Source organism: Manduca sexta, chromosome 10 (genome assembly GCF_014839805.1).
Source record: "Manduca sexta isolate Smith_Timp_Sample1 chromosome 10, JHU_Msex_v1.0, whole genome shotgun sequence".
NCBI classification, from domain to species: domain Eukaryota; kingdom Metazoa; phylum Arthropoda; class Insecta; order Lepidoptera; family Sphingidae; genus Manduca; species Manduca sexta.
Genome location: NC_051124.1, coordinates 4,245,337 through 4,272,917, shown reverse-complemented (window position 1 = coordinate 4,272,917; position 27,581 = coordinate 4,245,337). Strand labels below are relative to the sequence as shown.

Here is a 27,581-nt window from a genome sequence, read left to right as displayed (position 1 = left end):
AATATATAAGCTGTAGAAATGCCAGAGGAGTTAGCCTTTACATGTATTTTTTATATTTAAGTTATTTATAGACCAATACCGATTTTTCACACTATTTTATTCCCTTTCTCAAAGGTCAACACCAATTTAGTTTACATTACAAACCTACACCAAATAGCAATACAATGATTTACAAATAACTGCGACGTTAATCTAAAAGCTACGAATAAACAAGCAATCTGATGGATTTATTAACTGCAAAACTACAAATAAAATACCAAAACAATAAGACAGTGGGAACTAAAATAAAAATACCAGATCACGCACATAGTACGGGTATAACGCGTACGTTACGTGCGTATTAATTCGCGTACAGACTTCAAATACGCCGGTACGCTTAGAACTGCTGATTTATAGCTCAAACTCAATGTAGACTACATGTTTTATGTATGCGCATCAATTTATTTATATTCTGTGAAAGTCAAGACGACACTAGTTCCCTGTTTGTAGCACTTCAACAGAATTATAACAGTAAACAATGATTCTTGCTTCTCTACATCCGGGATGAAATGTTACGGTGATTTGGCAACAAAACCCTAGCCTTAATAAACGTGGAATCTATAACATAATATTATTTGGAAATGAACACAAACAGTTTTACAATATGTTTAACTGCTGCGTTCCTCATAAATTATAAAAATAATTAACTTTCATCTTTAAAACTGTTTAATATATTTAATATATTTTTAAAGTTACATGTATAACAGCATAAATGCATTAACATTAAAATCGTAATAAATCCAACCCAACTTCCTCCAAACATCAAATTCGTAACCTAAATCAACGCAAATGGGGCAGCCACATCATACGTGTTTAAAATTCGACTATCGTGCAGTATAAACCGCGCGCTTAAAACCCAATAAACCAGCAAAGGGAACTGTTTAGATGGTAATAAACATGTGTTAGCGCCCGTTACCGTACTTATTGGGCCACATTTGACTCGCTTAATGATATTAATTGACGCATACGCGGTACATGCTAGTGACTATCCTGTGTCCTTTTAACATATCCAGTTACGCGCCATTATGTTCTATTTAGATGTGATTTGTAACAAGTTTGATTTGAGTGCCGTTCGTATTTCTATTATTAGAAAATAATAAACATGTATAGTTGCTAAATGGACTTAATATATTCAAACTTAGTACAAATTGACCAATTTTATATTTTATTTTATTTTATTACACACGAGACAATGGTAAAAAAGTAAGCACTGTCGTACATATATCATATAGATGTTTTTAAAAGACACTTATGCTCAAGATCAACGCAAGTTTAGAGCCTGATTTAAGCAAGAAGACTTTCTCAAAAAGAAGACACAGATTAGTCTTGATGTATGTATACATAAGACTGATAACATAATGAAACAGTTGGAAGCAACACATTCTATAATAATCTTTTCCATTTTCCTAGATATTCAGCTAATTTTAAATCTAGTAGTAGTAATTCAAGCAGACACTCTGAAACCCTATAAGTCCATTTTGCACAATTTATTTGGACTGGTGCACGTCTGTAACAGTTGCCTCACTATCCCACAAGCACGCAAAATGATCTAAATGAAATTTATAACCGATTTGTTCAAGCTCGACCGTAAAACGTGTTTGGACTTAGAAAATAACTTTTCAGCAATGGGATTACAGTTGAGCATAATTTACGATCACACGAATTAGTACATGTCCGTTTTATACTACATACAAATTAAAATACCCAAAGGGATATCTTCTCAAATCAACTCTTGCACATGAAACACTGACAAAAACCACCTTATATTCATTTGAGAACATAAAACTGTGTGAAATTAAATTAGAATATCAAATGTATGTGCATAAGCGGCAAGAAGCGTGCATAGAGATTTGGTTATCAACATTTCACAGAGTGCTAAGGTTATCAAAGTTCGTCGCTCCAGAGGTAGTCCGTGTACACAAGATGACTGATGACTGATAACGCGGTTTAATTACTGCTTCTCCGAAATATTACCAAACTCACGCTTTTAAATGAAGAATTATAGCTAGCTTCATATTACAGTGCCAGCTTGGATCTATTAATTTTCATAATTGTTTCGAAAATGTAAAGTTATGTAGTAATAACTGGGCCATAATGGCCTTAAGGTTTTCAATCCGTTTCAAGGGCCACAGCTTATGTTATTTCTTATGTTCATAACTGCTGTAGTTATTGTTAAACAACTAGTGAAATGCAGAATATAGTTGACATCAACAGATCTTCTAAAAGAATAATTCAAAACAGATTCATCAGCACAAACTGAAACGCACTTCCCACACAATAGCCAGTTAGTTATGAATTGTCTATTTGCGTCCCTATTAATAAAACCATAAAATTCAAGGGACATAATCGTGATCGATTTACATGGCGGCTTGCGCCTCACGAGGTGTCGGAACAATGTTCATTGTATACAAATCAGGGGCACGTATCCGATACCACCCACCCCATCGGCGATCGCGGTTTTGTCTTCATTTGCTCACTCACTTATTAACATTAAATTGTACTCGACAAACAATACAAATCTCTGTTGGGAATTCGTATTGAATTGACACACCCAGGAATAGCAAGATTGATTATGAAATTATTATAATGTACGCAAATCGTATGTTACAAAAGATACATTATAAAAGCCGATAAATACTCTAATTCCCGCATAGAAATTAATATAATTTTCCGGACTGTGACAAACAATTCCACATATATTTAATATAATTGTATATATTTTACTATCAAATAACTTTATTTCGGACAAAGGAGAAATAATAAAATATAACAAGATAAAAGCAGACGTAATTTATTTCAACTTTAAAATACAGTTTTGTCTCGCCGGTGATTCACGGCTCGTCTGAGAGCTTTCATCGACGCTGTATATCTTTTGGCAACACTTACCAACGTATTAATATAACTTCCTAATGCGACAGACACAAATACCTGGCATTTTTCACTACTCCCAACCCATCTCAGAACAACAAACATCAAGAGAATAGAAATAATACTATAAATATGTACAAAATACGACCGTTATCAGTATTTAGAAGAATTTACGTGCGTGTGTCGTTAATAAAAAAAGAATGAAGGAACAGTGTATGAATATCAAATGTAGTATGTAAATAAACAGATATTTTGTGGAATAGGAATTTGCAACCAACGAGCGTAAAAAATTCCATCTTTATTGTTTGATATTTGCAGTTTACACTTCCTCTTAAGAATACATAGTATAAGGTACAAAGTTCAATGATTTCTTTAGCAAAAAAAGTTCATATTTTCGTGTTTTTATTTTAAAAAGTATAGATACTTTTTGTCTTTCACCTACCAGTTGAAACAACACCGACTAATAATAATTCGTAGCCAAAGAAAAGTAGTCTCTATTTTATACTAAGATCTTATTATTTCAGATGATTGAAGACTGTACATAAATCTTTGAGAGTTCGTAAGGACGTCGCTCCCTGTTGGTGGTTGTTATCAAGCAAAACAGGCGTCAAGTAGGAAATCCTGCGAGCAGCTTAAGCGCTTAGACACTGGACGGGCAACTATTATTCATAAGTAATAAATATTGTAAACGAAAGCACTGTACAGACAGCTATATATCCACAGTTCGTTTTAAGTACAAGAAAGCAAGCAATTGGCATCTTTACAAGTTGTAGAATAATAGGAGTAAAAGATATTAATCAAATATTTATAATTAACTTCATACTTGGTAAATTATGTTTTAAAATATTATAATATCGATTCAGTAATAATTGTGGCCCCTGTTGGAACTACTTCGGCGACATAGAGCTTTTACGTTTTTTGGTTACCACACCAATATTGGAGGTTAATAGATTTTACTTACTAAAAAAATAAAAAAAATAATTCTCTTACAAAATCAACTAATTCAAACGACGATAATTAGCAACTAACAAACGCGTCATTTTAGAAAACTGATGTCCATTTATGATCCCGAAACCTTAGACCATGACTTAGACTTCACAACCACCACCCACGTTTATGTTCAAGAATTAAAACGCAGCAAAGACACTGTGATGTGTCGCATCCGACTCACACATACCTAGTTTAAGGGACTTATTAACTAATCCACTGTTGATTAACAAAAAAATGAAGAACTGCTTATTTCATAGTACCTAATTCTATGAAAAATAAATAATGTCTTCATATGAAAAATCGTTGATGTCATTTTGTGTTGTACGTCCAATACAACAAGTTAATTACCTCTGTATAGGGTCTTATTGTTGTAGAACCTCTTGTTCTAATATCATTTAAAAATTAAAAATATAAATGTCTTATGTCAAGTCGTGTAAAACAAGTGCTCAAAGATAAAAAAAGTTTTCTGAATTTATCCGTATTTTTCATTTCACGTATAGTATTTCATAATTTTTCTACACTTATTCTGTAAAAACTAGTTCACTTTACATTCTAATACCCGTTCAGGTAGATACACAAAACTTAATCTCGTGGATGAGCTCCCGTAGTACCAGTAAAATTGAAGTTTTGTTTACTGCCTGCATTACATCCGCACTCTACTCTACCATGCCTTCGAATAGCTTCCCCTGGTCCGGGTTTTACGACCATATAAATGCCAACATAGCTTATCTCGTATGTATCATAACCCAAAAGTTTCCATCATAAGTTACTTTGCGGTATTGCAAATGCAACTATTTACAACAGAAATAAATTTGTTGAAACTCAATTGATATTTGTTAGCTGTAATACTACTTATAAATATTAGTTACTTTAATTATAATCATAATTTAATTTAGATGCATCTCTACACTCCCAAAACAGGAGATAGTTACGTTTAACTTTTATTTATAGTAGCCACACAGTATCCATTCTCAGGTTTAAATATATAATTGGCAGAAGTCAACTTTTGACTAGTGAGTCAACCTCGTGAATCGGGTACCTTGGGACAAAAAATAATGTAATTTACTGGAGTCATGCAGACGTTCTGGTCTTTCGGTCCTCTCTGGCTCCCTGTGGACTGTTCAGTTCAAAAAACCGACGATACCAAATTAATTGTATCGTATTCTGTAGACAAAACTAGCAACACAAAATTCAATTTAATTAAAACCGACAGAACAAATCACACTCACGCAACACATTCCTATTATTTTTATATCAATGGCATTTGGCTCTAACATTTTCTGTTGAGACTATCCAATCATTATTCAATCCGATGCGCACCACAATAAAAACGCACCGTTGTACCATAAAGTTATTGAGGTGGTCTACCATGAGACAATCGGATGTAGTTGACATCAGCGACGCACCGACGCCCTGACTGAACACGTCCTGCGACATACGTGGACGGAATCCGCGGCCTGGGATTTTGTTAAACTTCCTGGAAACGACATCGATCATATCCAAATGCATACAATGGTTATCCTGCCGGTGTGAAAGGATATTTTAATGGATTCTAGATGTTGTTGTTGTTTATTATGTGATATTCGATTCAAATTATTTGTTTCTAACCTAATCCATGCTCAAGTGATACATTAGTTCTGAAAAATAAGCACTTCGGCAGTTGGTATTTGGAGATTGTCATTTAACGATCTACTATAGATCTAGATACTATAGATATATTTGCTTTACCAAAAACTAAAGAAACAGTTGGTTTGAATCTATCATTTAATCTCCCAAAAACGTTAAGCTAAACTACAATTCGTGGCAAAAAAAAACCAGTGAATACAATGTTTTTGGGTCAATTAAAAAAATAGTATAAAAATATCTCAGAATAACAACCGGCGAGTTGAGTAATTGAAATATTAAACTGAAACCAATTTTAGCGCCAAGTTTATATGAAAATGCAATCAAATAATTCAGTAAATGAATTGAATCGTACCCTTTCTATAATAACGCACTTATTTCAAGTACCTTTCCAATCCAATAAAACATGGCTGTCGCCAGAGCGATGGTGCACAATTGAACTACATTTACCAATAATATACGAAATACATAAAATAATTGACCGCCTTTGTTTGATCTAGTTACTTTAATTAGTTTTTTTTTTTACTCGAGGAAATGGTCTTATAAACCATTTCACTTATAATTCTTAGCTGATTGAGCCACTTGAATATGTCCGTATATTGGTATTAACCATTTATGAATGTCACTTAACAGCTGCCCGCATGACAATGCATTACAAAGATAATGTAGTATAATCTTGGCTATAATCCTCAATATGAATACAATAAAAACAAATAGTTAACTCAAAAATATTTAGATTCGATATTCAAAAGTCAGAACACCAGCAAATCCAGTAGCATGATGATGATCAAGATGTAGCGTGATAAAACGCAGGTCCTCGACCCCGCCAAACATACAGCACCATTCATGACGAATAACCAACACAATGAAACTATTAGGATTCGGAACGCAACCAACACATTCATTTTGCGTATACCGACGTAATAGTAATAGCTCTTATAAAATTTTACTGTTCTAACACATTGCGCATTTGTGAATTTTAGTTTCAGCTATAGGTCCCTAGTTTATAAAGGAATCTAATATAACGTGTCCGTATAGAGCCAAAACATATACGTTATTTTAAAAAATAACAAAATAGCTTTGACGTAATTTTAAAAATTGTTGGCATAGCCCTATTTGAATCAAAATAATTCCGCCCTAAATATGAGACTAAAATTACAGTGCAAAGGTAGACCCACCGCTCCGCTTAAGGTATTACACAAAGGCTTTAAATGAAACATCATTTACGAAGCAGAATAATTAGCCTTCTTTATGATAAGCTCATAATTTTACCGAAAATTAAAAGGACTTTTGGAATGTTGACCGTTTTTATTCATTTTTATTTTATTTTATTTGGATTGCTCACAGTCATGCCCATGTTCAGCAGTGCACATCCTGGGACTGATGATGATGATGATGATAATGATGATCAATAATAAACAAATTTAGGACGAAATGAACACAATATAAACTTCTAATTTAAATGAATAGATAAACTTCCAGGTCTAATAGACCTCGCCAAGGCTAAGACAAGTTTCGCATCTATCAATTTCATGATAGTGTTTCTCGGTGCTCGTGCTAACATATATTTTATATTCACCCGGATAGCGACCACCGTATCTGAGGTGTTAAAATCCGCAATAGTATACCACGTAAGTATGTCGCGTTCTGGGATCAGCCTGTGTATGCCATAATAATGTCGACTGCTTAGGGGTAATCATCTCTAGTCAGTCGACATTTTATCAGACCCCACTCCACTTACCATCATGTGCAGTGGAGTTACATTCCGGTGCAAATATAAAAAAAATTGGCAACGACTGTGCAACGCCTTAACTCTATTGTATCAATATCAAGCAAATTCCAGCGTTATGACTGAGCCAATAGAACCGTGCAATTAAGCAGTTCCGCAACACCCCATTACACACTATCTGAAGAACACAAACCCATTAGCTATCACAGAGCAATTCAAATTGATCATAACTCTTCCTCTAATAATAACATCCATACATTTTATATGCCAATAAAGATAATTAACCCCTCAAACGGGGTATATTAAAATACCGCAACCAATAAAGTGGAGTGCCATCCAGCGCTAATTAAAACACAAAGGGAGCCCTCGGTTGTGAGAACAAAACGTCGAGTGCAAACTGAGAGATGCCCTAAATAGTTTAGCGACTACCGTCTGCTGTGGTAGCCACGGGGAGCAGGCAACAGGACTATCTACGGTTGCATGGCATCTTGGTAGTGACGTAGTTTAAGATCATCACCATCGATTTTTATTTTACAAACATTTTCCTGACATTTCCTATTTTTTCCTTCAATCTGTATCCTATATGTATTTATCATTCGTTTCCTTTTCAGCAGAAATCGAGCAAGTAAGATAAATGTTTACTTGAACATCACTCCCTATAAAAAATTTATATTTTGTTTCGTAAAATATTATTAGAAAACCAACAAAACTAATTATTCATTTAACACAAGGTGATTCACCCAATATTACAAAGCATCAATATACTGATACTAGACCGTAATCGTCATTCAATGTTCTAATTATTTAGGGGTGACACACTGAGTCGAATGTGTGTCGTGCTATTCAACTGGTTATTACTATTCGTGTCTCGTCACTTCTCTTGAAGCACTGTTCGGAACATGATATGTGGCGCCTGTCGCGAGCTTTCGAAATTTTATTACGATAACGGAAAGAATCGTGATAACTTGTTCGTACAATTCTTCGAAACTAACAGAAAGAAACTAAAAAAAGTTTCAGTAAGTACATTACTGAAACTTGTATCAAACGAGAAACCAAAACCACGTTAAGTCGGGTTTTATACCGAACACAATGAAACAATGAATGATATCATATGAAAATATGAATAGGAAAATGATTTAATATATCCTCGGGTTTTCTTAATCAATGCAAATAGATTCCATGCACAAGCTAAACATCAAACGAGATTCCGCCATCTGCGGCCACACATATAAATATATTCATTGATTTGTCTCACATTATAAACGTACGATATCTAACGCATAATTAATAGCATAAATACAACGGGTCCAAAATAGCAGCGGGACAAACTCGGTCGGTAATCAAAGGACGAAATCAGAACGCCGACTCCATCAACGCTTTGATGTCTCTTTGTAAATTTGTCTTGATGCCATTCCTATTTCTTGATTTACATACCGCCGAGTACGGTCCCCTCAGAAATAGCTGACTTTGAACTATTCACGAACTATCGCCGGATACAGCGGCGCCGTAAACACAATTTTTGTAATATTCCATAGAGGGTGAGTTTCCAAACTTATTTAGGACGTTTATGGTGAAGCGTACGTCTTCTTCACTAAGCTGCTTGTCAGAAAAGCAATAAAGTTTGGCCAAAACGCTGAAAACGTCAGCAGCGACGGCTGGCCTGTGATTAATGATGTGACGACATTCCCGTGCCGGCCTAATTCCCGCCTTCCATGCTGCCACAATTCACTTAATATAATTGTCGTTCACACATGATACTCCCCAGAAATGTAATTACGTGTGACAATAACCAAACATTCTCAGCTGAAATAGTTATTTTAGTCTAAATGATTCGCGTATTATTGCAGTAAACTAATTTGAGGATTACTTAAACTGAAATGTTATATGACTCATATGTTTACTATTCTTCATAACTCAGTAGAGAAGAATACAAATACTTATGTTTTAAACGAAATACACACTTGACACTTTAGCAGCGGCGATTTATAGAAGAAATACGTCGGTGTAATGTTTCATTTTATTGTTATTGAAGAACTATAACATTATTTCCATAGTTTATATTTAACGCTATGCCATAAAATACAAAGAAAGTTCCAGAACGTCCCAATATTTCCTGACATTGTCAAACCCGTAATAATAGGCGTCAAAGTACAGTGAGATGTCTTCGGATACGCCGTGTCGCGGACGCGGGACGGAGGACGGACAGACATGAAAGGATTTCAAACGTATCTATTTTCATACGCTTTGAAACGACTGTCACATTAGTTTGTTTATTTTCGCAACTTTTGAAAGACGATGCCACGAGAGCTGTACTAAATCACGCTACTCTAAGCACGCTACTTTCAATTAATTACTTTTAAATATTGACCGATTTCTTATGTTTACGCGAATGTTAGACTTTGAAATAAAACTATTTTCTGGATTTCTTATATTAGGAGGGGAGGGGTTACTATAAGAACCGCAATAAAATATTTTTATTAAAATATTAAGATCTACATTTCATTACTCTCTAAACTCTAAAATATTTGCATAACAGTATGATAAAATATAAAGATAAAAACGATGTTTTCCCAAATTAGCTTCATCATCATCATCTTTAGCGTTTTTCTAGAAGTACTGATAAGCAACGTCACAGGATGTGCTCGCAAATCGATTTAGTTATCTACCGTCATTAACAATAGATTAGACTCAATGTTTGTAAAAATATAATTCAATATTGAATTTTTTCAGGCAAAAGTGATAATTATAGTTCTCGGAATTCAGTCGACAATAACACTTTACCTCATTACTTTGTACAAAGATACATTTTTGGACTGCGCCAAAGACAATCAGAAGATGTCCTAAACGGGTTCAATGATTATATGAAAAATAATCTTGCCAATCCTTGCGGAATCGGGTCCCAAATGGAGAATTCAAGGTCGAATAATCTGACTCTAATTCTATTTGTTAATATTCCTTCTATAAACAATTCACTTACTGGTTTCCAAACTAAGAGATAACACACTAACTGGTCTAAACTGATACACAGGAACAACCCTTTATGAAGCTATTCCTGCCAAACAATGCTAGCTATCCAAACTGGCGTTAATATTCTACTGTGAAGATGATGTCTAGTCGCTCGCAACACCCAAATCGACATTAACATTGCATCATACAAAGGACTAAAAGTTGTCCTTCCCCCGTAAATTTTAATTTCCAAACCATAATCATAGCCAATCGATACCTATTATGTGACAATCAAACATTATTCACATAAGCCGAAAGCGTAGCTGTCTGGTAAACGCCACCATAGTCGATGCTACGTGAGCGGCATGCGAGCGAACCACTCGGATCGGCATACCGATCACGTGTCACAAATTCCCGATACTACACCTGGACCGCGTCGTAATTGTCCTATCTCACAATACATGCACCCGAATTTGCATTAATTTCCATGCGCCACGATAAATAAAAATTATGTGCGTTCGAAATAACTCAATGTCACTAGTTACATTGTTCTCTGAATTCATTATGTGCCGTTTTATCTTGATTTTTAAAAAAATAGTTTCGTTAGGGAACCCAGTTAGTATTAAGACGACCTTAATTATAATTCAGAATGTAACTTTTTCATTCAACCAAAAATATAATGTTGACAAAAACAGCGCGCCATTCTTCAAAGTTTTCATTTCGCATCCCACGAGCATTCGTCCATACAGACAAATTTAGAAACAGTCGCGACAACCTGGGTCATTCGGTGAACACATCAAAGACACCGTCATCTTTGATCTAGCCGCCTGAAACCGACGGCAGCACCGCTGAAAATATAAAAAATCTTGTGTCGCGAATAGTAAAATATATTTTGTGTATTAGATGCGTAATAAATAACGGCGATATTTTTCAATTTATAGTACATTTCACTTTGTACAAGCAATAAAGACGCGTGTTCACATGGTGCACTATCCATCACCGCGGTAAAAGCTCCCTGTTCTATTAGAATAGTGAATAATACGTTTTTCGCAGCCTGTAGTGGCGCTTGGTATGTTCCACGCAGATCCGTCTTTGCCACTTAATAAATTCATGTACAATTTACGAGCCGAACACAATTCAGCAGCGGTGAATTTATTTAAAAACGACCAACCGGAAAGTATAATATGATGAAATATTAGTTTCGAGTCCAAATAATAATTGCCGGCTTCCTTTGCGAAGTAATGATGAAAGCGTATTTTTTATAAAAGTAAAAGAATTACATGCCACGAATTCATTCCTTTGATGACAGAAGCTTGTTCGGCGCACTGTATTTTAGCATAACGAAGAATCCTAATTTGTAGACTGTAGGAATTCGCATGGCGACGTTTTTTATTAGAAGAGAGAAAGCTTCTTTAATCTCGCTCCTAATTAAACGCTACATCACCGACAGTCCCTGCTAAACATAGGATTTTTTATCGGCTGTGAAAATAATTTGGATTCTGGGTTAAGTCGAGGGACGTTTAACGCTCTCTCGGGGCTGAATGGCATTACACAAGCGTTGTGTCCCCCGTCTGCCGTAAAAACGCGTCTGATAAAGTTCATTAAGGTTTTAGTAGTTCTCAGCGAATTGTGTTAAATGGTTATACTTAGAAACTTTTAGTTCAATACTTGAGAAGTGTACAAATATTTCAACACATAAATAGAGATTATAATAGAAGTAGTAGCATATGGACATAATACAAAACAATTTCACTCCTTTTCAATAGTGAAAACTAAATTACTGCAGACTATTCACCCTTAATAGAACCATCGATTTCAGGAAATCCCCTGATGGAAGCATGTTATTACAACCATATATCATTACCCTGTCTATACTGAAAGTGAAACGCCAGCGCTATTAAGTCATTACACTGGATCCCTGTCCCCTGCCATCTAAGGCCATAACGGTATCAATTACCCTTCTATGCATAATAAACAATATAGCTTCGATAACTTATCATTACGTATCAATTTGTCCTACGATTATCATTTCCTAAAAACGTTAGGTTAGCGAAGTTCAATTACTCGAAAGGATAGTAGGGTTAATACGTGTAATTAAAGGTTCAATTAAGCTAATTTGTACTCTATTAGCCTATAGTTTGACCGAAGTACATCATTTAACTTAAAGCTATAGGACGGGCACCATACACGCATTTTTTAAATTGAAAAGAAAGTAAATAAAGTTCATGTTTTTCCTGATATTTTCCAGTCGTAAATGAATACTGTTGGTTGGTTTAAGTTTCCAATTGTTCGCTTCAACACTATAACTTGTCAAGTAAACAAAGAGAAAAACTTTAGTTGCTTGCTAGACTCTAAGTCCTCTTTTAACTACGGTACAAAGTTGTCACGCGATATAAGTCGTAGCAGGGGTGTCATTTACCTAGAAGCTTAAATAACCAAGGTACAAAAATCTTATAACAAGGCAAAGACTTCTTCTATTTATTTCATTATTGTTAGATTTTTTTATGGCTTAAATGATGAGACGAGCTTGCCTTTTACCTGATGGTCAACGATACGACTGTCCACAAACAATAGATTACGTCGTCTGCAATTATATGGTGTGAAGTTATCACAAAATCCTGCACGAACTTAATTAAATGGAACACATATTTAAATATTAACATAACGAAACTGTAAGTATAGAATCGGCGCATGTTCTTTTTTACACTGGCGTCTTGGCAATGACTATACTGCATCTGATACTAAATATGTTATGTGATTATAATATATCGATCTACGACAAAATGTATAATTTCTCAATAACTACTATTCTAAAAAAGTATTAAACGCAGCAGTCTCCCTTCTTCTACGACTTTTTCCCAATGCCACTTGGGATACATTGTTAGCAAGATGCTGATGGCATTATACTGACCTGACGTTTAACACCCAAGATACCTATGATAACATACAAGTAAAAATAACACCGCGCCATTATCCCCGAAGGGATAGATAGAGGCGCAACCAGGGCGCCCACCTTTCGCCACCTGTGTTTCATCCCAGAACGTGATTGGGCCTATCGCCATATCGTGCCCAAATTCCAGACGCTAGGCTGATATAGAGCAGAAAAACCCAAGACCACTTTACCCTACCCGAGATTCAAACCCAGGACTTCAAAGCGTACCACGTACGCAAAACAACTACGCCACCGAGACGGTTAACATACAATAGGTAGTCAATATTTCGATTAATATCTGACTCACATTTTTGTTATCGAAGTTATAATTTATTCAAACAGTGTCACAAGGGAGGAAGCGGCCGTCACGCCGCGTTCCCTAACGAGACGGAATTAAATACGAATGTATTAGTGAATAGTATCTTCTTACGTGCGTTAATATATCACCTTTTATTCACACGACGCGCATTCTCAGAAAAGGACGTGCAGCAATGATTAGGAACGACGCTGGCACCGATGATTTCCTTTAGCATTTCAATAAGCCGAGGAAACACGTGCCTCCTGTTATTGATATGACTTTTTTCGGGTTTTGGCTAACCAAAGATTTAGATTTATGGAAATAGATGAAAGCGACTGGAACATAGGATTCTTGTTGAGAAGTTTTATTAAATTAAAAATGTCCATCGGCTGAATTTTTTTAAGAGATATCCTTACAATCTTATATCGGAATAATTAACCTCAACAAATAATGCTATAAAAATCATATAAATTATAATACAAAATTGCAGCAAAAAATATTATAAGATATTAAATCAAACTAATTAAGAGTTTCTGTTTATAACGATTCTGACAAATCTTTGAAAATTAAAACACGTATTCAAATATTAGGACATTTTAACAACTTCACAAACTCCAGACATAACTCGCTTTATAAATAAAATCAAAGAAAGCATTAAGATATTGAATGACCTCGCCGCCCGGGGTAAAAATATCGGAGACAAAAAAATGTTCCGGGGAAGCAATAAATCTACATAATTAGTCAATTTAGCTTTCCACTGAAAACTTTGATTGGAAATGCTTGAGTTACGATTAAGATTCTATGGAGGGGAATGTCTTGCTTATGCCGGGGAATACATAAGTTGTTCGTGTGATACGATACCGTCACCTTCATAGGAAAACGTTATCGATTGGATCGCCACTTGTCCCTTCACTCGAGAATGTTCTAATCATGATGACAGTAGCTTGAACTTGTGTTATTCCGCGGTTATATGAAAGACATGTTGTATTGCAAATATATAATGCTCCATTTGTGGGATTTACACGTCACGCCTTTATCCCCGAAGTGATAAGCAGAGATGCTGCTAGGCTGCCCACCTTTCGCATTGTGTGTTTCGTTTCATGATATTAATTTTACTCATGAGTTAATTAAGCTGGAAATGAAAGACCATACATGGTACTTTTCGTCTCCTTTTTAACTAGTTAAGTTACTTGACTCGGTGTATTAAAAAAAGCAAATTAAAAGATGTGCCTGCTATCCTAGCACGAAACAGTATTTTCTAGCATTAGTATCTCTATATTATTGACCGAATCTCCATTCACGGCTGAGTAGTTCTAAAAGTTTGCCCTTTACAAACTCAAAAACACTCTCCAATATTAGCATAGATAAATTATTGCGATAACAAAAATTAAATCCTAGAGTACATTCCCATTAGACCAACATTGCTAATTCACTCTCAGCCCAGCATATACCACTATAATTAGTGGAAGCAGTCCCAGAAGTGGGATTGGCAACATTAATAATTGCATGTCCAATATGACTAATGAAATGATTTTTATGTCAAGTATAATAAATTCCGTTTTACCTTTTCGCACACACTCCGACACGTCCCGAGAGCTTTGTCGCAACACGCTGACATATCTGAAACGAAACAATATTCAATCAATATACACGAAGTGTTGCGACATTTCGTGATATTTGCTGTTTTCTCTTACGATACAATCAAAATAAGTGTGGAATATTAGTTGCCCATAGTCAAATTTGAGTTAAACCAACCTAGACGGTTTTGTGAGTAATAAGAATGAGTTAGCTTGGTAGGATAGCATCTCTCCAGTCGGACCCTCATTATTAAGGATCGTGACTCTCAATTAACATTATAGTGATATCTATTCATCGGCTTCAGTCTTCTACCTGATGAAGTACTGCATTAACAAAGACTTTCAACACATTTGAATCCTGATCTATCCATATTTTGGGCTATCGTCGTCGTGGTCTCTTGTCTTTCAACTTTCTGACCATGAACAGGTTGCAGAAAGCCTTAATCTTCTTTCGAAATGCAGTTGTTTCAGGGGACATGTTAGTTCAATGTGCAATTCACGGTACTCTTAACATGTTGCGCCAGCACTACATTTCAAACGCATCTATCCTTATTTTGTCTGTTGCTCTAACAGTCCAGTCCAGGATAGTAGTACATATTGGAAGCTTGTAATTATAATGATATAATATCAGCCCTGTATTATATACTTGCCCACTGCTGAGCACGGGCCTCCTCTACTACTGAGAGGGATTTGGCCTTAGTCCACCACGCTGGCCTAGTGCGGATTGGTAGACTTCACACACCCTCGAAATTCCTATAGAGAATTTTTACAGATGTGCATGTTTCCTTCACCGTTAAAGCGAATGATAAATTCACAAAGAATACGCACATGATTTTAGTAAAGTCAGAGCTGTGTGCCCTTGGGATTTGAACCTGCGGAAATTCGTCTTGGCAGTCCGTTCCACACCCAACTAGGCTATCGCCGCTTTTTCGCCGCTTGTAATTGACATATAGTTATTTAAGTTATAACTTACTTTGTAAAATAAGTTGTAAGCTCCCCAAATACCCCAAAATAAAAAATAATATTAATAAAGATATGAGGTGAAACTAATTTGCTGCTACGTTTCCATTAGACGGAAAAAAAACTCTGCATCTTTCCTGTGAGGTCAGTACCAAACCCACATTTTCTTCGATCTATGAACTATTTTTTCGTATGAGATAATCATACACCATCGCTAAAATTATTCATTTTCAATGTTAAGATAAAACTACATTATTTTCTTAAATTAATGATCGAGCTTTTCATGCATTATGAATCCAATTTGTTTCGCTTACAGGTGCGATATCAAAACGAGCTATGAATTTCCATACATTATGCTTAACTTTCGAACAGCACATGCACTTTACTAACTGAAAGTTGAAAAAGCCATTAGTATACCGGCTTTAATTCCCCAGTTTTCTCGCAGGCAATAGTTTGCTCATTACGTCTATACATATACCTAGGTTCACAGCTTTGTCCCCGAAGTGGTAGCCAAAGGCGCAAATAATGCACTCACATTTTGCCGAGATTATATCCATCCTAGCATATGATAAGGGGCGCGATTATAGTCATAATATCAAACACAGCTTTCGATGACGGGATACTCGAATATAGTTTTCAAATCTAAAAATTCACACAAATTATTGACCATTAAATCGAACAAAACCTCAAAGATCGCGACGCAATCCCGTAGACGACTAGAACAACGAAACGCTCTAGTAAAGGATAAAATATTGGTTCAAGTATGAAAACATTGGGGACCAGACGACCGTACGACAACAGCTGTTGCCAGACCACAATAAAGTAGCTGTGACAGATACAGATGACTGTATAAAGCTTTTGATCTATTTCCTCTAACGACCCCTTATTCATATCGTTCGGTATTATTACCAAGTAATAAAAAATACACACTTGATATCTTTCAAGAACGAGGACGCTTGAAATATGTCGACGTGCTGTTTGAATTTCATATTTACAGTGATATTTATGATATATAAATTTTCAGATATTTCTGATGCGCTGTTGACTCATGAATGCGTGAAGTATTTACCATAACGCTGCCTGTAGGGAATGTGTGCATTTTCAAACTCACAATATACTTAATACAGCAAATTGTATGTTACGATCCCACCACAATAACAAACCAGAACTGCTATTTCCATATATTCAAAAACAGCTTCAAAATGAAATATTTCAATATATTTACAGAAGCTCGCATAATTTTCTCATATCCGTAAAATTATGAACAGCGTAATTAATTAATATAGAATTACAGTGAAAGTGCGTGTAATTACAAAGTTGTTACGGACCAGTTTAAAACTCCATCCCTTGGAGCGAGATTTCGTTGTAACAAATTATAGGAAACAGCTGATCTAGCTGATAGTTCTAGAAGAACATCTGTTCAGCTGCAATTATGTGATTAGGAACGAGAAAATCGCAGCTCAAACTAACGGTGTTCAAGTTAAAATTGATTACGATGGGGTTAATTGTTGGGAAAATTGTTCCTAGAAGCTCTCATATTCAAAATGCTAAAATTATAATAATGTAACTATATTTATACTTTCAACAAGGATGGTACTTATGTACTTTTAAGAAATTAAGACCACATTAGGCTAATAAACAATAATCGTAGAGTTAAACATCTTAGAATTATACATACATTATAATATATGTATCTGTCTAATATCTACATATAGCAAGGTTAATAGTAATAATTTAGTATAAACAAATTTAACGAATGGAGATTAAAGCAATTTGATAACTCCGTTTATAGCTAAAACATTTTCTTTATCATCTGTATTATTATAGTTAGGTCTATGTAAGGTACTTTCTAATCCGCTATAAGTACCCTAGTACATTTCTGTTATCTGATCTAGGATTCCTGTAGATAAATAAATGATCTTATCAAGTTCTGCCTTTCTAAACTGGCTCTTAGAATATGTAATAAATATTCATAATTCACAGAATTCTTGGTCACCTAAAACATCATTAAGCTAACGAATGGACAAATTTCAAGAGGTTATATTCTCTTGTATTATTCCAATACAATATTTATATGATGTAACATTAAGTAAACAAAATTTAAACATCAAATAATTATAGTATTTTCAAACACCTTCCGCAGGCCAGTCTTAAATTTAAACCTAATCTTCAATCGATAATACATATAATATTATCATCATCTGGTACAGTTCAGCTTACAACGACTATGTCAAAATCTATGGTGTTTGTGCAACTCAAAACCAGATTATTGCGTTATATAAAAAAACTAGAAACGTCTAGGCGTTTAATATAATACCCCGTTAATACATAGTATTCACTCTTATTATGCAAAATATAGTTGTAGGGAGTTATTAATAATTCACTTCTCATTCCAGAACAGTATATGATAACGTTATTTACTGATCGACTTCCGTGCCAGTTATTAATAGCTTCTAACTAATGCAATATCTTAAGATTGCGTGCATAATGATAAAAATGTTACGAATATATTTACACATAAGTACACCTATTTATTTAAGCCACTTATTTCCAAGAATGATAAGGATTTCGATTGATTGTAACCGCCATAAATACTTATAAAAAAACGTGCCATTATATACAATTTCAAGTCACAAAACATTGCATATCACGGAGTCCTATGGAATGTATGAAAGGTGCAATGAATATGGCAATGTGATGGACGGTCGTTATTATGTGATATAATTCCATATTCGGCATTTTATGTTAGTTTCATGCTGTTCATTACACTGTCTATGATTTCTTTGATGCCGAAACATAATGCGTGCACGCAATTTTTTTCACCAATAATAGACAAAACAGTGATCCCAATTTTTTTTTATTGCCTTAGTAAACAAACAAGTAAGCGGTCCGTCTGATGGTAAGCAGCATTCGCCGCCCATAGAGTAAAGCAATACTAGAGACACAGTTAAGCCTTTGCCCTACACATACCCTAGCCATTAAATTAAAACTAAATGGCGGCATACTTACATTACTATGACTAAATAATAAAGTCAATGCACATGTTAATGATGCTGCGGTAGGTCTACACTAACATTATTATAAACAAATTAGCTAGAATCGATATACGTAATCAAAGTCTTGTAAAATTTTCTTACTTTATAAATGCAAAATTTTGTTATAAAAAGTACATACACACGGAAACAGCTGAACGGATTTGGATAAAATTGAGCATACCGGCAGTCCTAGACAAACATGTTTTCAGTAACAAACAAATATGAATAGTCGATAAATTACAATTTACACAGCTGTAAAATAATATATTAATATCAATTCCATGGTCTTTTAATTAGAAACTTTATACTAACGAATGATGCTGCTATTTTTAACATATAAATATGTCATATACATGGAAGAGTAAAATTATGTCTAAGTCTGAAAGCATTTGATAAGTCATGCAAAGATCCGACATTAATGTGGCATGGCTGAATCAAAATCAATTATAGGGATTGGAAACGGAAACATTAATAAACGTATAATGCTCTCGTTTAAGAACGTCGCGAAAACCGTCTACAAAGTTACGAGAAGTGGAGATAATTCACAGGGACATGCCTCTAAATTAGCTTAATGGGAAAGTTATACTAATCGACGCATATAAAAATTAAAATGTTTTGATAGCAAAGCTTTTTAATATTATACATATAGATTTAACTACTATTTTAAAAATACTTTCTTAATGCTCACCAACGCCAAATAAAGAAATTATAACTGCCGATTTAAAAATATTTTCTTATTGCTCGTCTACGTCAAATAACAAAACGTATTAAAATTACTCGTATTTTGATTCAACGCACATTACGACTTGCGACTGATAAAAAATTATAATCTTTCATTAATTTTTCATTAACAGCCGTGGTATTCATGGTCAGCTCTATAATGTTTATATATATGTATATACTAGCCCCCTTATTCATAGACGTTTTTTATCTAAGGACGGAGTAAAGCTGTGATAACAAGTCTGTTTCTCAGTGTTGACGGCATGGCAGCCTTCGCAGTGCGTAGATATAGGGCCGTTGTGATTGGCTAATATTGTTGTATCTCAATATTAGCCAATCACAACGGCTCTATGTCTGATTCCCAGTGGCGTTGGGCACTGAGAAACAGACTTGTTATCACAGCTTTACTCCGTCTTTAGATAAAAAACGTCTATGAATAAGGGGGTAGGTGTTTTTCGTGGTGTCGCTTTCCGCTTTTGTTACGAAAGTCCTTTAAATACTGTACGACGTCAACGCTATCCAAAAAAAAAAACAGTTTTAAAAATTACATTATTTCCCATGAGAGCAAATTACTGGGATAAATAATAGCTTGTATCAATTAGGGACATAGTCTACCAATATTCCAAATTTCATCTACATACTTTCAGTTGTTACTGCGTATACTTCTAAGAAACATACGAACATCCAAACATTTTTGCAAGCTTTCGCATTTATAATATTAGTAAAAGTCGTACAGCAATCAATACGTCTACAAGTAAGAACGGGGAGAATTTACCACCTTTTCCCTAAAGGATTCAAAGCGGATGGTCAATAAATCCGAGCAAAAAATTCGAGTCAGAGAACACTTTGAAAGTGTGTGTAAGAAGTAAAATAAGAGTAATAAAATTATAGGTATTTTTCTACGTATTTAACATACCCTGCGCATGCACATAAGACAGCGCAATAGCTGCGACGAACAGCCTGGACTTCCACCATAGGCCGGCTCTCCTCACCGCCGAACGCTTTGCCATTTTCATTATTTCAGTTTTATGGCATCTGTGAAACAAAACAAATATTAAGAAATTTATCAATAAAGATACAATAATAAAGAAAATAATATACACATACTATGACTACACATTTATGTGGTAGAGACCATGTGCTTTTAGTTCTGAAAGTAGAAATAACTACTGAATAACCATTGTCCAAAACAGACGTGTGCATTTGCTGTTTCGTTAAGTACATATCACAGTAAGTTAGCCGGAGGTCAAATGATATCCAAACCCCTGTTCTATACTCAAGTATCGTGTATGAACACACAATAGCCTCAAGGATAGGTACCCATATGAGCGGAGGGTGTACGTTGAATGGAGCTGCAGTGATCAATTACTACCGGGAATCATTAAAACATACACAAAAATATTGACATGTATTATTTCTATTTCTCGTTATCGTATGTAGAAACTATACGATTTTTTTATATATTATTATAATAAAAACAGTCCGTTTGATAAGAAGCTAAAAGATTTTAATCATGGTGTTTTACATCTGGCTTTTTATTTATCATTTGAAAAGGTTCCTGTGATGGAGATTCATTTGCAGTAAGATTATTCTAATATTTTGCCTTACTCCGACTCTGCACAGCACACTAAATAAGTCGCTAAACTTGTAACGAATACTACGAAAAAAACTAACGCCCTGAAAAAACTAAAAAAAACTCTCTCCTATATCTTTAATGATATATTTTCATCAATAACATGTGCTCTAATCACAAAAATATTTTATTTATTTTTCCTTTTCCGTCATATGTTTTGAACATGGAAGCACAGTTTAATACTGGTAGTAAACAAGGATCTTTCATTGGCCGTAACGTGCACATGATATCAAAGTCGACGCTGAGAATCTGTACGATTTATTGCGTTACGCGAGTTTATCTGTGCATTGGGACTAATTAGTGTGTGTTCAATTCAATAACGACACGGCGGAGACACACTGAGTCACTGTGCTCAATGCTTAGGGGATTCGCCATACGTTCAAGTGTTTTATGTGGCTAATTGGAAATCAGTATCATGGGAGTTGTATGTTCAGTCCTTCAGGACATGTTCTATTAAGTGGGTTTGAAAATTAAGTGCGCCTTGTACTAAGATAAACATGTCATCGGTTGAAATCTATAAATATTAATTGGTTTAGGGAAAGAATGTGTAGTCAATGACTTTACAGTTTGTGTTGTACAATTACTGTTATTCCTATAAGCCATGAGAGCGTAGCATATAATAAAAAAAATCCAGTCGTAGTGGTTTTACGAAAATCTTCGTTCAACTAATTTTATATCATAAACATAAAATATCGAAAATAAAGTCAACGAATTCCTTTTAAAATTAAGAAAGCAGTTTAAAGTTCATCTACAGTAGTTCTAACTGGCACTGTATTGTAAGGGACTGTCAAGTAAGTAATAACTTATTTATTTGTTAGTTCTTGCCCGCATCTCCGCCCACGTGAAAATGTTTTTTTGGGATATATTTGCCGGGAAAAAAATTGAAAAATATAGATAAGAATTTAATATTGACAACGCAAACAATTTACGCTTCAACCCATCTAGATCTAAAATTAAGATACGCTCCTTCACAAATATAATTAGTGTCAAGATTTTTTAGCCTGTACGAAAATAATATATTAACAAAAAATATCTTCAACGTGCACAACATACGCAATGATAGACAATTATACTAATTATAATAAATTAAAATACTACATAAACTTTTAGTGCGAGCAAGTAGCAGTTTCTTTTAAGAAAAAATCACATGTAACCCAAGATACAGGCCTAGTTTGGGGCCCCTGATAATGTTGTAATTCTCAATTCGGATATGCCAATTATTGTAAACAACAATAATTAACAATAACTTTAACGATATTTTTTTTTAAATTAATTTATAAGTAAATATTGAAAAGAAAAGTAAACTCGCCATGCACACTCCATAAACCTACAGTTTACCTGGATTTTTTTTTTGACTTATGTATTAAGAAAGAGTAAAGAAATTAAAAATTAAAATGGTCGCCAAGCGCGCAGTCTGGATGCTCTCAAGAATTCCTGAACGTCAATTTTTCAATGAACAGTCTGAAGTGGCACTAAGCTGTAGGTGAGGATGGTTTCAGCTGCGAAGCTTTACAAAGTACCTTAACCGCCTATCACTTAAATGGGTAATTAGTTTCCCAACCAATGAGCTCTACAGGGTTTCTACATCAGCTATTTAAAAAAAAAATCTTATCAATTTATAATTTTCGTGAAATTAGGTTTTATGCAACACATATTTCCCACGTCTATAATCTATACATACATATCGAAATGTGCACAACATATTATACTTGTAGTTTGCAATGCTGTATGCGAGAACTAAACAATTTGTGAACATGCACATGTTTCTAGACTCGTCATGCACAGTCCACACATCCATTATCCAGCTCGGACCTTCACGCTTTGCAATTCCAATAAATTATATTGATAGACATAATTGTTTCTTTTAGATAAACTATTGCATTACTTATTGTAATACCTTACACATATAATAAAGTTTTATACATTAAACTCTATGTACATGTTTGCACATACATATTTGGGTACATATCGAAAGAATATCAAACAACTATAATCATAAATATTTAAATCAATTGATCAATTGAAGATAAATGTTTATAATCAATCGTGTTCCTTGAAATGTCAAAAATGTATGTGACTGCAAAAACTAGTCACATTTATATTTTGGCTCCTAGCACAATTACTTTACCTGGCATAATGCAACTAGATAGACAGATTGATTTAGTGGCTGGTTCAGTGCCAGAACTTTCTAACCAGAACTACCCCTACGCAGGGCTGTCACTATGCCAAACGTGACACTGCAAAGGTAGAGAATTTCGCGGCCCTTCAAGAATTTTAAAAAGAATGTTATGTTACAAGAAATGAATGTGTTAATTTACACACACATAACGTCATTATCCCTTAGAGGGAGGCAGAGGTAGAACTAAGGGCCCCATTTTTGCCATGTTTGTTTTGTCACATAATGTAGGAGCTGATCTATCACCATATAGAGCAATAATTTAAGACTCCAGGCGAATACTGAGCAGGAAAATCCAATATCACATCCGGACTTCGAATCCAGGACCTCAGGATGTCATATCGCGCACGCAATACACGTTACAACTACGTCGCCGAGGCAGTCAAGTCAATATTATTTAGATCTCAAAAACATAATTTAATAAATATGTCAATATAATATTGACATATATATTATGTAACATTGGCAAATTTTTTGACGTTATATTTAATTCTGAGATCATATATGACCATTCTTATCTGTAAAGAAACAAAACTAGATATAATTAATCTTTGAAGTCCCCAAAAGATCTTTGCAACGTATATAAGTTTTGATAAATTTATCGCCGCAGTACATTCATGTTAGCAATTAGGCTTCGTAAACTGATCAAATACAGATTAACGGATCTATCATGTGTTACTATTTATAATTGCGAGTAAATAAAATACAAAGTATTAGATTCTAACTAAAAAAAGTTGTCGCCGTTATTTTAGTTTTTCACTTATTTTACCAGCCAGATCTGTTTATACAGAAAATACTTATATTTTGTAGATCAATAAAAATATATCTCGGAATAGAAATCAAACTTACAGTATCTCATTTTACAATCACGATTTAAGGCACGGAAACTGCTCCACAGCTACAGATATGACTTTTCTACTTTTTGAAGCATATTACAGAAGCCATTTGGCTTTTATTCACTCATGTATTATGAATTGAAAAATAATTATAAGAATATGTCTACGCTTTACACGTATCGAGTGCGCTTAACTTTTCGCACAAATCACCGAAAGCGGACCCGCTCCCGAACGCCTAGCGGTCCGTAGCTAAAATAAAAATGCTTTATTGCTCTCACAGAGTAGACTCTCACTAAACTTGGACTCTCATGGAACTGTAACAGGGAAAAGTTTACGCATAAACAACTTTGAGGCAAGTACGAAGAATAATGTGCCGGTAATCGGTAGATAAGAGCGTGTGGAGTTTTAGGAGACTGTGTGGTATTTTTCAGCGTATTTTATCACCTCAGAAAAAGTATTAAGTGGTTATTTATATTAAGTACTTTTTGGTGTTTTGAGAACAAGTAAAAACGTATCCATAACCGTTTGTCTAGCGAGAAGACATATATTATACTTTTTAGGGACTAACATTAATCATTATTTTTTATAGATTTCTGTCCCCCCCATGACCATGAAGGCTGCAAAGTCTTTGAAACGTCGGAAGAAAACTAAAACATTAAAACCGCGATAAAATCCGAAAAATAGTTTAATTTAAAGATTTCTGATGTTACGGCTAAAATAAATAACATATTTGGTGCACAAAATCAGATTTTTGATACATAAGAATTGAGGTATCGACGCACTAGGATATAGATAGACACGCATTGACAATTCTAACGCCATATTAAGATAGTACTATGAACCCCTGGTCGGTGTGTGCCAGTAAAACGAATTAGTTCATGAATATCAAATGCGGATTTGGGATCGCTAAGATTTTATCAAGCTTGTATTTTTTTTATTTTATTAGTAGAGTAGTGATTTTTTGTTTAATAGCTTTGTTATTAGTGTGTTAAACGTACATATTTTGTCTTTCATTATAAGTACCTACAATAGTTTATTAAAATCAAGATACATCTCTCCTTACTCAAAAGTATAGCCCCAGTCTAGATGAAGGAGATTCCCTTAAGGCCAGAAAAACAAATGAAATAGTTCGACAGCATTTAATACCACATCGAGCACTAGAAAGTCAATTTATAGTTTGAAAAACGAATTTAAAAATTTTAAGTCCATTTATTTAAGTTAAAAATACCTGAGAAATTTATTCCGGGAAAGGAACAGAAGCAAAAAATAATAATAAGATAAAACTATATTTGTTAAATGTGCAATAATACTACATGATAATAAAAATGCTGTTTCATACTCCAAAAAAGCACATGGTAACTTTACCGTAGGCGCTTATCCTCTTTGTTAGGGTTGATATATTTTTCTCTCATTTTTCTGTACGTAAGGAAAGTACTTTTTGTTTACTTACAAGTTTTATGTTCAAGTACGGGATTATCAATATTTTTTTTAATAATATTATTCGTTTTCAAATCACAGCTTGATTTCGCAAAATTGAAGCATCTATACCACAAATCTTCTATAGATACTGAATATTTAAACTTGATAATAATGTTTAACTATGTTTTATTTTGATATTAAGTTGTTACCAATCGAAATAAGTATCCGTCATAAGATTTTTTTATTTGGAAATTAGATGTTAGAAGTGACTCTACCAGGCTCTGGCAGTCTTAATAAATTTTTAAGCCATGCTATTTACAGTAATTTCAATACTTCTACAATTAAACATTAAAATAAGTACTTAATGTATGTGAAAAAAAGATTAAAAAAGTTTTTGTAGATCGAAGCATAAACAAAAAAGTAAAAAAGAGGATTTATATATTATGCCTAATAAGTTTTGACCTGTTTTAATGCCAGAAATGCTGCCAAATCTAATAAATAAAAATCTTTCAAATATTTTCGGCTCCTTTCATCTCTTTTACAATTTGAAAAAATATTCCAGGATACCTCTTATCTTTATTATCCGCTCTTTATGTACCTACTCTATGTTCTAAGTACGCCTAATAAATAAATTGCATCAAAGCGGCAATTCGTCCTTCATCACTTTGTTAAATCAACAAGATAAAGCCGACAAAGAGGTTATAAATAATTTTAAAACTATTTTGATATAGGCTCTACAATAATTACCTTGGACACAAAACATAAAAAAACTTTTTTCACATGCACAACACGTTCATGGATTCGCGCGCTTTTTCGACAATGACGGCAACAATCTAACTCACGACCTCACTCGCGCCAAATTGACGCTTTACTAAATAGACCGGCATAAAATTCATTCAACTCCAGCCTCTTATATGGCTGTCTCTTTCACTTAGACGTCCTACGGTATATATCTGTCGCAACTACCCGCTTCCGCTTGATGAACCCTATTGAGCTCGTTAGTCATTAATTAATTCTGCATAAGAAAATTACTTTTAATTTAAACGGTGCACAGATGGGCCTAATTCTTGAACAAATTGGACGTACGTAAATTCCTTAGAGTTATGACTTAAATGTTTCGAGTGCTATTAAGGAAACTAGTGTTGCGGGGTAAGTTTCCTTCATAGCACTCCAAACATTTATTATGTTTGAATGAAACTTTAGTGGCGCTAATTTTCAGTACCTGCCTATGTTTTAGAGAGAACTAAGTAGAAACTAAAAAAGTATAGTTGCGAAATTAATTATTTATCTGTTTTACTTTTTTATTCTTTACAATTTTACTTAGTCTGGCCATAAATACTGTTACACTTAATTATAAAAAAATATTACATTTGAATTTCGAATCTGTCATTTTTATACGATTGTTCATTGTGTTTTCTCATTTTGGCGCCAATACATTGTAAAATATTTTGCGATATTAAAATGGTGTGGGGTGATAAAGAGAACCGAATCGCTGTGATAGCATTACACAAAGTAGGTATGGAGCCAAATGCAATTTTTAAAACTCTCCATACACTTGGTATTAGTAAAATGTTTGTGTACCGGGCTATTAATAGGTACAATGAGACCTCCTCTGTTTGTGACAGAAAAGATCTGGCCGTCCACGTAGTGTTCGTACGAAAAAGGTGGTCAAAGCAGTAAGGGAAAGAATTCGAAGAAATCCTGTCCGAAAGCAAAAGATTTTATCTCGGGAAATGAAGATAGCACCTAGAACCATGTCGCGTATTTTAAAAGATGACTTAGGACTTTGCAGCCTATAAG

At 34.3% G+C, this 27,581-nt stretch overlaps 1 protein-coding gene across 1 annotated transcript in view; it reads right to left on the bottom strand.

Annotated features, from left to right (window-relative positions):
* The window catches only part of LOC115444361 (reversion-inducing cysteine-rich protein with Kazal motifs), a 36,208-nt gene extending 9,570 nt beyond the window's left edge, over nucleotides 1-26,638 (bottom strand). Inside the window, exons 1-3 of the mRNA XM_030170113.2 lie at nucleotides 26,529-26,638; nucleotides 20,634-20,752; nucleotides 14,990-15,045 (exon numbers count right to left, since the gene is read on the bottom strand). Of these exons, the coding sequence (XP_030025973.2) occupies nucleotides 14,990-15,045; nucleotides 20,634-20,733 (156 nt within the window). The 5' untranslated portion in view covers nucleotides 20,734-20,752; nucleotides 26,529-26,638. The remainder of the gene's footprint in view (nucleotides 1-14,989; nucleotides 15,046-20,633; nucleotides 20,753-26,528) is intronic.
* Between the last annotated feature and the right edge of the window lie 943 nt (nucleotides 26,639-27,581).